Source organism: Rhinolophus sinicus, linkage group LG09 (genome assembly GCF_036562045.2).
Source record: "Rhinolophus sinicus isolate RSC01 linkage group LG09, ASM3656204v1, whole genome shotgun sequence".
Lineage (NCBI taxonomy): Eukaryota > Metazoa > Chordata > Mammalia > Chiroptera > Rhinolophidae > Rhinolophus > Rhinolophus sinicus.
Genome location: NC_133758.1, coordinates 105,330,854 through 105,347,250, shown reverse-complemented (window position 1 = coordinate 105,347,250; position 16,397 = coordinate 105,330,854). Strand labels below are relative to the sequence as shown.

At 37.3% G+C, this 16,397-nt stretch overlaps 1 protein-coding gene across 5 annotated transcripts in view; it reads right to left on the bottom strand.

Moving 5' to 3' along the window:
* ZNRF2 (zinc and ring finger 2) overlaps positions 1–16,397 on the bottom strand; it is a 79,975-nt gene that overhangs the window by 31,511 nt on the left and 32,067 nt on the right. For all 5 annotated transcript variants that reach the window (XM_074340940.1, XM_074340942.1, XM_074340941.1 and 2 more), the window contains exon 2: positions 6,388–6,483. In XM_074340940.1, the coding sequence (XP_074197041.1) occupies positions 6,388–6,483 (96 nt within the window). The remainder of the gene's footprint in view (positions 1–6,387; positions 6,484–16,397) is intronic.

Sequence of the window (16,397 nt, the reverse complement as noted above, 5' to 3'; positions counted from 1 at the left end):
AAGAAAAAACTATTGAAAGCGATACAAGGATAAGGAGAACACAAGAAAAGTCAAAGCTTATTATAAAGAGCTATGAAATGATGAGACAAATAACAATCAGTAAAGAAAAAAGATGTCATGTTCCTTCTCAAATTTCATTAACGCTATCAGAAATGCAATCTGAAACCTACTTCATGCTTTAGAGATCAGATCTGTCTTCCTTCTCGCTAAGCTATATATTTTTATTTCAATTTCTATTCTATGTATCTTCTTATAATCAGCCACAGGAAAAAATGGACCTCAAGATAAAATTTATCTACGTACAGTAATCTTTTTACAGTATGTCTATTTCTATACAGAATATGAAAGGATCTGTATTTTTATAAAGATTAAGCAAGCTGCCTGTCATCAAATTTAGACTCCAGATTTCACCTGCATAGGTAGGTCACCATGTTACTTATTTTAAAAAGTAAGAAAATACTCTTTCATAAATTGCACCTTTAAATTGTCACATCATGAGAGCACATTGTTTTCTAATTATCCTCTCACCTCCCATCTATAATATTATAGAAACTATCATTGCCATGTAAGATTTTTAGATATTTAATTTGAAGTTAAATTATGGGCTTTTAGAATAAAATATCAAAAATATTTTAGACTTATTCACATGTTAAATATGGCACCTACTATATGTTTACCTCTCCAAGTCAGAGGTGAAATTTCTTAGCAATATCAACAGGTTTTGTTATTTAGCGCTCACCACCTACAAAGAACTACGTATGATTTGTCATTCGATTCTTACAATAACTCTATGGAGATAGGTACTACTTCTAGTCCTAAATTTACACAAAAGAAGACCAAGATTACACAGCCATTAAGTGACAAAACAGGGATCTGAACTCAGCAAACTGATTCAAAGTTTGTACTTTGTACAATGTACTGTTGTTCTTTATAAAGTTTTAAATGCAAGTTGGTGTTTTTGAGCAGCTCTATGTTAACGAAGGGCAGTAAAATTGATTTCAGCACCATATAAAAGAGGTGTACAATTCTGGTAACTGGATAAGAATGTAACTATGGTAAAGTTTTTTGTATGATCATTTCTGATCCATTACCTTTACAAAGTAAATACATACTATATTTTACTTATTTCCTGTTCATCCTTTCATGATTTTAATGATTTCAAAATAAACACATTTGGGCCGGCCCGGTGACTCAGGTGGTTGGAGAGCTGTGCTCCTAACTCCGAAGGCTGCTGGTTCGATTCCCACATGGGCCAGTGGGCTCTCAACCACAAGGTTGCCAGTTCAATTCCTGGAGTCCTGCAAGGGATGGTGGGCAGCGCCCCCTGCAACTAACAATGGCAACTGGACCTGGAGCTGAGCTGCGCCCTCCACAACTAAGACTGAAAGGACAACAACTTGAAGCTGAACGGCACCCTCCACAACTAAGATTGAAAGGACAACAACTTGACTTGGAAAAAAGGCCTGGAAGTACACACTGTTCCCCAATAAAGTCCTGTTCCCCTTCCCCAATAAAAATCTTTAAAAAATAAATAAATAAATAAATAAATAAATAAACAAACACATTTATAGTTTTAAAGTTCTTGGGGTGATAATTCTAATCACATCTGCTGACTCTCCTCATATATTTTTAATTTTTCATCACAAGTTCACTTTTAAATAGAAGGTGACTGTATTTTCCTATAGGAATCCCATGTGCGTTTTAGAATAGTTTTGCTAACCTCTTCTGCGATATCACCTACTTTGAAATTTCTATAACATAGTATAAGGGATTTTGACACTTTCCACTGCATTTAATTTCACCACAAGGCCTCAGGGTCGATTTATGGTACAAAAAACAACTTCACTTCAATGCCATCACATAATGTATCTTTATGAGGTCATTTAAAACTACAATCAGGAATCACACTTAAGTTAAAACTCAATCACACAAATCATCAATGCGAATAAATGAACAAGGACATCAAATCAGACTAACAGAAATCTTCCAGAGAAGGCCACGTTCACAGAATCTCAGGCAATAACTACCTCCTTACTTAAAATTCTGTTTGGTAGTTGTTGGCAACTTTTTTTTTTTTTTTTAACCTCAGTTATAAGAGATATGCCCATTTGGAAAGCATCCTGAATTCAGAAAGATTAAAAGGTGGGAGCAAAATCTTAAAACCAAGAAAATGTATTATGGAAGGCAGAAAACAAGTTTATAACTTCAAATGAGACCCACAACTGGCTGAAAAGCCAAACAGTATCTATACAGGGGAAAAATATGTTCTTCCCTGCAAACACACTACCTGGAAAGCCCGGACATCAGAAGGCCGCATGTGCACACTGGAATCAAGTGCTGACTGCCTGCTGAAATCTATCTTCAGTGTTTGAGTGAATATGATATTCTCCTGCAGACAGCACACAAGTTGGGATCCTTTTCCTCACTTTCATTACAGAACAAGTTGCCTTCCGACTGACACTATTTCTTCAAATATGTTTACTTTAGCAGAGTAAGTCACATCTTACTCTGCCCACAATTCTTTCTGACTTTGCAAAGGCTCTGCTTTTACTCACCACTGGAGTTTACAATAAACTCTCAGAAGATCCACTTATTTCAAGTTACACCTCCTCCAGATAACTGCAGACACGAATAGTACCAGCTACAAATCAAACCAAGGTCTCTCAAATACAAATCCCCCTGTCCTTCATCACAGGAGTCTAAACTAAACGCTGAGCTTCATAGGATACAAAACATGCTGTGACCCAGGGAAGTTTAAAGACCAATAAAACCAAGACTAAGAATTTGCTAACAATCATTTTATTTCATTTTTTGGTTCTGAAACATTTAGAAGATGAGGAACAAGGAAATGAAGAGACTCTAAGCTCATAAAATTTATATTAGGTTCACAGACTACATACACAATGAATTACTAGGTCCATAAACTAACAATGAAGCACATGAAAGAGGGGAAGTATATAAAGTAGGCCGTCCCTGACGTAGGGCAATCTGAACACTCATTGTGGCATTGTGAGTTTCCTTTCATCCTGCCCAAACACCACCTGCAATAGATAACGCCTCACATCATTCTGAATCATTTCCCGCCACCATCACCTGGCCTCCTCCCTGATCCTCTGCTGAGCCCGCTGCCTGACCCCTGACAGCTTCCACCTGGCCAGTTAATTTTCTTCAGTTTCTAGGACTTGGGTACATGGATATATTACATATTTTTTTTAAAAAATAAAAATAAAAAAGTTGTCATGTCTGGAAACCAACCCAACATTTATAATACCATCTCTGTGACATGAATTTGAAACTCCAAATCACCAACTTATATTCAAATCTCTGGAGTTCATCCTATTCTGGAATTTGACTGTAAATAGATCCAGATTGAAAAACAAGTCCAACTATTCTTGCTGACTATGAAATGTTTATAGACAGTTAAATTAATATACATTTAACAAAATTCCAAATTTCAGATTCACTTTAGAAAAGGCTGCAAAAAGCATAAATTAATAAGCCCTGTGCTGAATAAAATTCTCTTGATTGAGTTGTTAAAAAAGAGGCAACAGGCTGAAAATGGAGTCACTTGTGTTAAGCCCCAAGTCAGCAAACCAAGACTTAATACCCAACCTAAATGCAGTTTCAGCCTCTCCCGGGATGTAACCTTTTACCAGTCAGTGTGGAATTATCCGGTTAACACTAGTGAAATGATCTGCCAGACAGACCCTGCCTTCCCCTAAAGGAAGGTGACCAGCCTGGAACTGCTGGCTCTTTATTAACGACTTCCTTGTCTAGTCCCCTGCTGCCTATAAAAGCCTCCCCGTCTGCACAGCCCTTCCCAGCTCCTTTCTATCTGCTAGATGGGCTGGTGCCCGACTCCCGAACTCACTGAACAAAGCCAATTAGATCTTCAGATTTATTCAGTTCAATTTTTTTTTCTCAAACATATTATTAACACAATTTAGAGGCCCACTCTCTCTGATGCAAATCTCTCTGTGAAATCAACTTCTAGGAATTCAAATGTGAGGACTCCAGGTGACTAAAGATTGTTTCAGAGATCCTCTTACCTTGTCTGAAACGTTATAATAACCCTAGATGCCTTACCTAGGCATTAAAGAGGCCAGTTTTCACAGACTCAACACCTGTGATAGATGATATTTGGGGGTGAAGAATAGCAGAATATGTAACCTAAGATATGCCTCTTTGGCATAAGGATTTGGCATAAAATAATAAAGATTATTTTAAGATGACTGAGAAAGAAAAGACACAGGAGAGGCTCTGAAAACAGAGTAGGAGTTACCCTTCTGTAAGGGAAATTTACACTTATAAAGGAAATCTTCGTATATGAGCATGTCTCCCCCTCTGTACCAGTCGGAGAAGGACGACTCTAAATCACAAGAAAGTATTTCAAGAGGATCTTACTCAGTGAAAAAGGCACCAACTTAAATCAGCATTAACAAACCCCTTGTTTACTGTGATTCCCCTCGCAACCTCCCACAACTGGCCTCCCCACCTTCCATCCCCACCCTCATTTTCTTTGTCTTTAGGTGAAGATGATATTAAACCCACATTCTAAACCACCTCAGAGATTTGCTTATTTTTCCCTGGGTAGCTCTCATGTACGCAGCAGGTATACATGTTAATAAACTTTTGCTTGTTTTTCTTTTGTTAATCTGTCTTTTCTCACAGGGGTCTTAGCCCAAAATTCAAAAAGGTAGAAGGATTATTTTTCCTCCCCTATAGAGTGGTGTCAGAATTCCCATCAACATGTAAAGGGGAAGCACAGGACTGACATGTCGCCTCTCTAACCTAAATCCGCCAATCAAAGGTCCTCCTCCTTTCCCCTGCAGTTGGTCCTGTCCAAGTTTTAAAAGTTCAGGGACTATATATAATGTTTATGAGGAAGCTGTTTTTGCTTCTTGTGAATATTTAGAGAAAGTTAATATACACTTAAATTAAAAATTATGTATCTACCTACCTTAAAGTAGGTAGCCACTCTTAAAAATGACTGCAACTTTACTTTTTGCATTAAGTTTACTAACTTCTGAGTTAGAATACTGTCAAGTATTTAAACCCTGAATCCTTGGTTTACAGTATCCCCAAGCAGAAGGTACATATTGGATCTTTAAGATACTAAGTAAGTGATTTAGTAGAAAACTTTAATGACTTGAGCACAGTTAAATCAGGAAATAAAAATCTGCCAAATATCAACACACAGAAAGACTATATTCTGTACATTCAGCATGCAAAATATTACATGGTCAAAGGAGATACATTTCTGCTTTTAAAATTCAAGGCCAGAGTATTAAGATGTAAGGATATTTATTTTAAAGACACCTGTGTAAACATAATAATTATGGGGGGGTGATGATAAGATAATGGAATATACGTATATGAAACAAGCCCAATCATTTTTACCTCCAGTTTTGAACCTGAATTTGAACGCTTTTTATTACTTAAGTAACTGAATTCCAACTAGATTATGTAAAGTAGCCAGTTCAAGTTCATAATGCAAAAAAGGTTTGGCTATAATCAACAGGTATAGTCAGCAAGTCCATTTACTAAAAGCCACTTTTATTTATTCACTGGAAAACATGCTCTACTGTCACTAATTTGTATACATAGTGTGGGTGAAGCACACTGTCTGTCTTATTAGACAGATTCCTAAATCAATTTGCAAAAAAAGCTACTCAAAGTAACATATTCGTTTCAGTGTAAATTCTCCCTCTCCCAACGTTTTTTTTTCTTTCTTAAATCTGAGGAGCAACCTCAGATTGTTAACTAAATGCTTGGAATTAAACTTTTGGATGATCCTAGGCTTGCAGGATCCATCTCTGTTTTATTCATTGTTATATCCCAAATTCCTAACCCTGTACCTCATACCTGAGAGGTACTCACGACACTTGTTGCCTGAAGTCAGTCTTCCAATCGGCTTCATTGTTCACTGGTACTCTTCCTACTTACTCTATTTCAAACTAAATTTTACATTTGAAAAATCTGAAATTTCTCATAGGCTTTTGAAGTCTGTCTTTTTATTTATGAAATTTTGAAAACAAAAAAAAATTTTTAATTTTTTTCCTTTATTTTATTCTATTTATTTAAAGTCAGGAATGAACTATTTCTTTTTTTTTTTTTTTTCAAAACAGATTTTTCAAATGTATTTCAAAATGTACCAAAACATCCTTGAAAATCTCTCCTAGGGTTTTGAATATCTAGAGATTGTGGTCAGGAAATAATGGCACAGCCAAAGCACCAGACCTAACTACAATACCAGTTGGCCTCTAGGGCTCAGAGATGGTCCTTCCTTGCCTTTTAAATTTTACCTGAAACATGAAATTCATAACATCTAAGGGTTTGATGTTTAAAATAGTATTTGAAAATAGTATTTGAAAGCATCGGACTTACCATTATAGGTTATTCTTGGCTTTGTTAAACACATCACAAGATGCAAATCCATTTCATCGGAGGGTACAAATTTTGAGCATACAGGGCACTTAAATCCTAAAAAGTAAAAGAAAATCATGTTACTTAACTATTCTGAATATCCAACTATATATATTTTTAAAGCATTGAAGACAAAAAGCATTTCAAACTTCACTATTATACTTACAATAATATACTACTTATGTGCAACTTACAGTTGCGGGAGAGTTTGTGACTGGGACATCTGACAAATCAGTTTGTGAGGATCATCCCATTGCAAATAAAACAAGTTCAGATGAGGAAAATGTGGTGCACTACAAAACTCCCATGTCTTTTTCTAATATATGGGTCCAATCATTCTCGTTTCTAATTTTTCACATTCACCTGAACTTACGATTTTGTTATAACAGCTTTGTATTCTGACCATCGTTGTGGAAATGACCTTCCCCGGCTCAGTATTCTACAATTTGAGTTTTATAGCTGGACAATACAATACCTTAGAAACTATTCTACTCCACTGACATTTTAAACATGTATCTGATGAAGAAAGTGAAGCCTTTCAGCACAGCAAAATCAAGTTCAGAATCTAAGACACATGACTTCTAGTGAAGTGGTCATTAGGCCACATCATGCTTCTAAAGGCACAATGCAAATAGAAAAAACATCATAAAACAGGGCAGATTTCTCCATTTTTGACACTTAAATACTAGCTAGTTTCCTATAATATTCAACCTGCTATAAGTCTTTGCTAAAGTACTCTATTAAACATAAACTGGTACACTGAAGGGGAGAATATGTTATGTATTCAGCTCTATCCTGCCGCTCACTTACCGAGGGGACTGTCCATCCATGGGTCCTTGTTGTCTCCCTGTCACTCTGCAGCTCCCTCCCGGGACATCCCTAAGCTGCTTGCTTAACCCCTGATCCAAGAAAGCCAATTTATAGTTTGGCTAGGAACAACAATCCGAAGCAGCACACAAAGATGGTCTGAGCCAATCCGTGTTTCTTAGAAATGCGACTAAAAAACAGCAGGCGAGTACACTGGTCAGCCAGAAAGCGCTGAAGCAGAAAGTCAACATGTAGGTAAGATAGGCTGCAGTATCCATCCTGGCTCATTTGTAAGCCAGACTTAGAGGAGAACAGAAACTATCAGCAAACAGAGGGAAAGGGTTCACATGGAGCTCTTGAAGCAGAAGTGCAGAGAGCAGAAGTGCCACGAGACGACAGCTAATAAGAAGGGTGGTGAAAGAAACCAGCCTCTAAAGTGGCCTCAGCTTCTGGCAGCTCTCTACAGCCAGTACACACGTGTTCGTACAGACACTCGCCTCCCTTTGTTGTGACATGAAACTCACAGGAAACAAATGAGTCACAGTAGAAAACCTCAGGCAAAACTTTATACAAATTAGGAAAGGGTTTTGGCAGGGGTACTTAATCCAGGTATTTAACTTGCTAAATGAAACATATGATTCTGAACACTGTTTTTCACACTGTATTAAATGCATTTTTAAAAACTAAAATTTCAGGTGGTTCTTTGTATATACTGTTTTCTCTCCTTAGGCTTTACTTTATCTCTACATTAAGATATAATTACTCATCCCAGACTGGCAAAAACTGAAAAGTTTCACAATGCATTGGTGGTGAGGCTGTCAGGAAACAGGTACTTTCATACGCTGCTAGTGAGAGTGCAAAACTGGACAACTTCACAGAGAGTAATTTGACAGTATCTAACTAGATTATATATGTATTTATCTTAGCAATACCTTTACTAGGATCTCACCCTGAAGGTAGGTCCCAGATAATACCAAAAGACATATGCACAGATCGAGGATTCTGGGAAGATGGCAGAGTAGAAAGCCCTGGAGAAATCTGTCTCCCCACCTAGACAACTGCACTGGTGGAATCTAACTGAGATGACTATTTTGGAACTCCGGAGTCTATTGCAGGCTCACCACTTCCAGGGGGAGACTTGGACAGTACATTGTAGTTAATTTCAGCTCTTAGCACTGTAGCAACTACCCTTCCTCCACCCACGGCCACCTGACAGGCAATGCTACACTTGTTACAGGAGCAGCTTGCACACAGCTTGCAGGAGCTAGGGTGGGCAAAAAGACCCTGTTCTCTAAATACTGGGAATCTGTGCTCTGATCATTCATTGCTGCTTCTGATCCAGGAGGCACAAAGAGTAGGGCAGTCACTGTTGTTGGACCTCCCACTATTGTTTTAAGCAACCACGACTGTAGCTGAAGAGACTTCAAGGGGATTTAAAGGGCCTGCACTCTTTTTTCCCCATTCACTTTTCTCTTTTTCCCCTTTTAGGAGCCAAACTTTAAAGACTAGGACATTCAAAAACAACTGCATATAAGGAAAAACTGAGAAAGTAACTGTGTATGTCCAAAGGAAGATTCAGAAAAGATCTTAGAAGACTTCCAGTTTGTATGTCAGGCTGATGCTCCTCAGCAAAGGGACAGCTTATAACACCCCAAAAAACAGTAATAAAAAAAACAGCAGACCCTGGGGAAGGAGATTAAACTGATTTCCAGAGTTACCACTTTATTAAAATTCACATGTCCAGTTTTCAGCAACAACAGAAAAACACAAAGCATACAAAGAAACAGGAAAGTATGGCCCATTCAAAGGAAAAAAAATCAACAGCAACTGTCCTTGAAAAAGACCTAATGGCAGATGTACCAGATGAAGACTTTTAAAAGCCTGTCTTAAAAATGCTCAAAAAACTAAAGGAAGATGTGGAGAAAGCCAAGGAAATAATGTATGAACAAAAGGGAAATATCAACAGATAGAAAACCTGAAAGATTTCTGGAGCTAAAAAGCATAACTAAATTTGAAAATTATGAAAAATCACTAGAAGGATTCAAAGGCAGGCTTGAGCAGGCAGAAGAAAGAAATCAGTGAACTTGACGATAGGACAATGGAAATTATGTCTGAAGAATAGAAAGAAAAAAGACTGAAGGAAAGTTAACAGAGCCTAATGGACCTGTGGGAAACCAGTAAGTACACCAATATATGCATTGTGGGAGTCCCATAAGGAGAAGAGAGAAAGGGGCAAAGAGAATATTTGAATAAATAATGGCTGAAAACTTCCTAAATTTGATGAAAGACATGAATATAAACATGTAAGAAGCTCAACGAACTTCATGTAAGATGAGCTCAAAGAAAGCCACACCAGGATACATTATAATTAAACTTTCAATGGACAAAGACAAAGAGAGAATCTTGAAAGCAGCAAGAGAGAAGTGAATCATCACATACAAGTGATCCTCAGTAAGATTATAAGCAGATTTCTCACAAGAAACTTTGGAGTCCAGAAGGCAATGGGCTGATATACTTAAAGTGCTCAAAGAAAAACAAACAAACAATCAACTAAGAATCCTATATCCACCAAAACTTCCAAAGTGAGGGAGAAATCCCCAGGTAAACAAAAACTGAGGGAGTTCAATAGCACTAAAGCTGCCCTAGAAGAGATGCTCAGTGCAGTCCTATCAAGTAAAATGAAAGAACATTCGACAGTAACTCAAAGTCATATGGAGAAACATAGATCTCAAAAAGGTATTCAGCTCAAGGGGAACTGTTCTCGAGGAGCTGTGCTGGAGGAATTGTACCTGAGAGGCTTCACCCATATCTGGACCTGACTTAGATAAAATATCCTAGACTTCAAACTGATGCCTTAATGGGATGAAACTGTGTGGGTCTTGGGAAGAAAATTCCTTTTTACAAATGGAAGAGATGTGAATTGTGGCTGCTATAAGGCAGACTATGGTATATGTCTCCAAAGATGGTTGCTGCCAATTTCATGCATCCTGCTCCTCACATTAAGAAGCCTAATTCTCCTGCCCTTGAATCTGGGCCAGGCTTAATGACTTGCTTGATCAACAGAACGCAGAAGTGATATTCTGGGATTTTTGAGATCAATCTTAAGAAGCCTTGCAGCTCCCATTTGGACCGCTTGAGAGACTCACTTTTGGGACACTCCCTCTCAGAACCCAGCTGACATGCACTGGGAGGCCCCAGCCACATCGTGAAGTCATGGGTAGGCATTCCAGCTGACAGCCTGAACTCAGAACTCAGAACTAGCACCGATCGCCAGCCATACTGAGGAAGCTACCCTGGATGCTGAGTTGCTTTAGACTTTCAGACGACTCCAACTCTAACTTCCACCTGCAACTGCTTGAGAGGCTCCAAGTGAGCCCCAGAACCCCATCAGCCAATCCCAGTCTACTCACAGATCCCTGAGAGATAATACATTTATGTCTTAATTAAAATAGACACACACCATAATTTACTGTGGGTGGCACTCTGAAATAGCACAATATTGGAAACACATAACAGATCTAGTGAATAAACCATTATGCATCTACGCAATGGAGTACTTACACAGCTATAAAAAAAGTAATGAGGAAAGTCTCTTTAAACGGATACAGAGAGGTATCCAGGCTTTATTAAGTGAAAAAGCAATATGAAAAAGAATGCATATGTTACGCTAGCTATTATGCAAGAAAGAAGAGTAAATAAGAATACATGTATACATGTGTATCTGCAAAAAGAAAAACAAGGATAAACTTCAAAACTAAAGTTTACATACATGTTACCTACAGGAGGTGAAAAACATTAGGAAGGTAATCCTTAGTAGACTTTTTAATCAAGTTTTTGACTTTTGAACAATACTAAAGATATATGAATTCAAAGACAAAAAAATAAACAAGGATTGGGGGAAATCCCTACTGAAATTAAATATAAATGAAAACAAATGAACTTAAGTATGTATCAGATAGATACAACAACACACCAAGCATGGGTGCGTGCGCACACACGGCCACAGCACAGTCCACTAAAAGGGCCTGGAAGCAATAATACCTCAGCAGCAAAAAGCAGACCCAGCCCCCAGATCTTCGGTTTCTAAATATCATTACCCCCCCCCCCAAAAAAAAAAAAAAAAAAAAAAAGCTACCAGGGCTCCTTGGAAAAATGGCTGGTTCCAGGTCTGGGGCAGGGACAGTACAAGGTGAACTTAGAATATTTTGTTGTGCCAGACAAAGGAAGTGCTCAAACATCAACAAACACATAAAAAGAAGTCAGCTTGAAAGGACTTCTGGTTAAATTTGGACAATCTGAGAATCAAAATAGATAATGACAAAATAGACTATACTATTGTAAATTTAAGAAGAATACAAAAGTGCGTATGAATAAATGACACATTCTGAAAGTTATCAACCCAACATCACTTACTTAACAAAGATAAAGGGGTACTTTGAAAACGAAGACACTGGCTGGGGTCACCTTAAACAAATGCTCAAACTTAGTATCACCAACAATTGGGCAAACTGACATCTGTGCTCCCTGCTTTGACTCACTGAGGACATGATACTTACGTACATTCCTTGAAAATATAGTTTGAACCTAATTGTGAGGAATTTTTTTTAAAGCCTCAAACATATAGGATACACACCAAAACAAATTAATAGAAAAGAGGTACTATGATAAAATAGTCAATGTAGGAAACAGAAGAAAACTTCAGCATTGCCAACCCCCAAAAATCTTGTAAGATTTCTATATTTTTTCTATTTACTTGCTTTTGTTTCTATTTATTTGTTTTGGTGTCCACCTTACATGTTGAAGGTTTTTTCCCCCAAATTTCTTCAATTGTCCCAACAATTCAAGATGACATTGTATCCATAAAACAACAGAAGGCTATAAATTAGGAACAGAGAACAAACAAAAAGATCTTGAAAATTAAACTTGTGACAGAAATTAAGGCTTCAAATAGACAAAATATTAACTTGAGGTTAATGATACCAAATGATAAAAAATAATAATTAACATTTACTATGTACCAGAAAATTAAGCGCTTTGGATAAATTAACTCATTTATCCCCACATCTCTTGAGCTAGGTACTAATATGAACCTTATTTTACAGAAGAAAAACAGAAAGGGTAAGTAACTTCTCACATAGCTAAAACTTGGCAATGCCAGGAGTCAAGCAGACCTTCCGGCTCCAGAGCCTGAGTTCATAATCATTCCTCTACACATCTTTTTTAATCTTCCAGGAAGGAGAACCAAAAGTCAATGGGAGAGTAAGTAATACAATCAGAAGATCAACCCAGGTGGTTTAACATTCCAACCAACCAGAAACAAACGAGAGGAAGAAACTGTAATATCAAAGCCATAATTTCCCAAACTGAAGTTCATGAGTACTATGGACAAAAAAGAGGTTAGGTTGTGTAATAAAACTGACAAGTCCAGTGCCGGTAAGTGAGCTCACAGGTGGTCTGATCACAAATTCCTACCTGGGCAGGTCATGGTGGCAGTCACGCCCCAGGCCTATCACTTCTTTAGGCTCATCTTTGCTTTAACAGCCCTGTCCATTGTTTCTGTGCATCTACCTTAGCAACACCTTTGAAATGCCAGAGGAATCTTCAGTTTTCAGACCCCTGAAGCATAACCACCCTCAAGGGAGCACATAATATTCTTGTTATCTTGCAGTCCAATCCCCACCTGGCTTTCTCCCACCTTCATGTAATCTTCCTTACTTTCCCTTCTTAAATACAATGGTATAAAAGAAACTGCAAACTGTCATTCTCTGGAGCATCTGGGATCTTGTCTCCTGGCAACTGTCGTTGGCTCAAATAAACTCATAAAAATTCTCTACAGATTTCGCGATTTCTTACATCAACAGTATACAGACTAAAAGAATGTTCCGATACAAAAAATGAAAATAAATAGCCACACCAAGGACACCACTATGAATTAACAGATCATAAAGAATAAAGAACGAATCTAGTGTTCTCAAAAAGAAAAAAGATCAATGTAAAATATCTAGACTTTTAAATTGTTCTGTGTTCCATGATTTTAATATTTCTGTCTAGTTCTACTGTTCAGAATCAGAATGGCATCAGCCTTCTCAACAGCAACACTTGAAAGGAGAAGTCAAATGAAGCAGTAACTTCAAAATTATGAAAGAAAATTATTTCACTTAGACTATATACCCAAATGACTACATCTTCGCACTTGATTGATAAATACATTCCCCCCAAATAGGCAAAGCATTCAACTTTCCTTTCTGGGCACACTCTTAAGAAATTTCTAAGATGTGTGCTCCCCTAAAATAAAGGAGCAAAGAGAGAAGAGGAAAACAAAGAGAAAGACACCAAGATCAAGGAAAAAAGATCTCTTATGGGAGAGAGGTGAAAGGAAGTCCCTGGATAATTGTGCAGTGGGTCCAGAAGGTATTAGTTCAGATTGGAAGAGGAGAGTAGAGGGTTCAAGAAGGGAGAGAAAGCGAGGGGAAGACAGGGAAAGGGAGGGGAAAGAAAAGGGGTGGCGGGGAAGGGGTGACGGGAGGTAATATGGAGCGAACTGGTAAGAATTTAATCATGTGGAAAACAGTATTACATTAAGACAGTTTTATAATTCTTCAACAAGTTTGGGGAAGAACTGATAGGAACTCAGACAATTAAGTGAGCAAAAAGACTAGGCAATTATTAACTATGAGATGAATACATAAAAGGAAATATAATCTACAGTCATAAACCATGAGTATCGATTAAAGCAAATCATCATTTAAAAAGACACTCAAAAGGTGGAAGGATAAAAATGAAAACAGTGGTATATATAAATTCTCATCTCCTGTAATAGGCAGATAACAGTTAATGTCTAAAATAATTAGAAACAGAAACACAAGCATATTATTTATAAATATGGAAGTAAATGTTATAATTAACAGCTACAGGTGTTGAAAAGTTATCTCAGGAAAATAAAAACTGGTTAAAGAAAGGAAATACTAATTTTTATTAGAAGACTGGAAGTACTTTGGTTTTTTCCCCCAAAATATATACATATATTCACTTGCTTTAATTTTAAAAACTGTTTTCAAGGAAGAAGTGCCTAGAGAGCATAGGTAACATTAGCCTAATGGACAAGTATTCTGTGAGAACATCTCTCCAAGGAAGCTGTTGGCTGCCCCATCTAGATCACTTCCTCTGCCCTTTCCCCCATACTGTTCTTTGCTTACAGGAGGCCCAACTAGAATTGGTCCCACTCCTCAATGAATGCTAAGAAAGGATTCACTATGGAATCTAAGCATTGAATCTACTGCATAAGGAAGACAAAAGCATTACAAAGGCAGATGAATCAGACAATTAAAAAAATTAACTCAGAAACAGAGCTGACATAGTTCAGCAAATAGATTAAATATGACAATAAATTTATTATAACAGAAATAAAGTTTCCGTAACAGAATTTATGTAACAGAAATAAAACCACAGAAGAATCAGAAAGAAATAGAAAAAGCTAGTGATAACATCACTGACATGGAACGCAGACTGGCAAAAAACAAAACAGAGATGACAGTGATTTGAAAAAAGATTAAATTTATGGAAAACAAAAGCCTAACTGGTCCTCTCAAAATAAGAGAACGGAATCAAAAGAACAGAAAGAAATGATCAAAAATAGTAAAAAAAAAAAGTCTTAGTAAACATCTAGACAGAAAACGTAAGGCATGTGCAATTGAGGGGTGAGGGTGGCAGAAATCTTACTATCTGAAAATTATCCACAAAGTAATAGATATTATTTGGGACACACGTCTTGTGTGCAACAGAGTGGGGGTATCTTCAGAACTCTTAGAAGGGAAAAAAAGTGGGGCTCAAAAAATTTATATCCTTAAATATTAAAGACTCAAGCCCCAACCAAAAGATTAATCAAAATAAAGAATTCAGGAATGGACAAGCTGTGGTGTTATACAACACACACACACACACACACACACACACTGGTAGTACCTACATTACACACATATTATTTAATTGAAATCAGTGTAAATAACTGTAGAAATTATTGCTACAGTATAGTATATAAATATCACAAATGTCAACAATGTGAATATGATGTAACTAACAAAAAGGGGAGATTGTGTTTGTGTAGCAGAAGGGAGTCTGTGATGGAAGAGAATGAAGAGTAGAAATGAGCCAGATCACCGTTTTTTTTAAAGCAAAGCAAAAAGGTACTGAAACACCATGGTATTACCCCTCTTCCACCCTAAAGAACTCTTAACTGTCATCAAAACCCCACTCAGGTGTCACCCTTCTCTAGGAATCTTTCTCTACATGTTCCATCTCAAAGTTGATTTAATTGTTCCCCTCCCTTTTGTATTTCTTCTGTTTGTCCATGATATTTCCAATACTGCAATGTAGCACATGGTATTGTAATTACTTATTTACGTGTCTATCTTCCTTAGTAGCTTTAACGGTTTAGTGAAAATACAGACTTTGAAATCCGCAAGACCTGGGTACAAATCCCGTTCTATTCCATACAAACCAAATGAGCCCGAGGAAGGCACTGAAGCCCTCCAGCACTGATTCCTTCCCTGTCAAAGGCTGATAATATCACTTACATGTTGGCACTCGGTTGCTGGCTGCTGTAGAGACACTTTTGGACCCCCACTGCCAGACTTCAGGACTCGTCTGTGTCAACCTGTATAATAACCCAATCTGCTGAGCGTAATATATGTAAAGTGCTTGAAACACAGTATTCAATAAACAGTGGCTATTTATTGACATTGTCCCTTTTTCAATTTTCAGACAATTCCCTTATTCTTTATAAGTTCTTAAAACAGTCGTTCTAAAATGACATTCATTAATGATAAACTCCAGGCCCTTTAATTTCAGACAATTCCCTTATTCTTTATAAGTTCTTAAAACAGTAGTTCTAAAATGACATTGTTTAGCGATAAACTCCAGGCCCTTTAAAGGAAAACTTCCTGTAACAATTCCACGAGATGTACCTGCTGGTCAAAGTTACTTTGTGTAGTAAAATAAATACCCTCAGCACCAGAACATGTGACTACCTTGTCCTTTTCCACCCCTGATGACTAAGGCAAAAAGATTCTTTTTTACATTTCTAAGGGCCAACCTGACTTTTACTCACTATTCGTACATTGTTTCCTTCTACCACTTGAGTCTGGAAAATACACCTACTGGCAGGA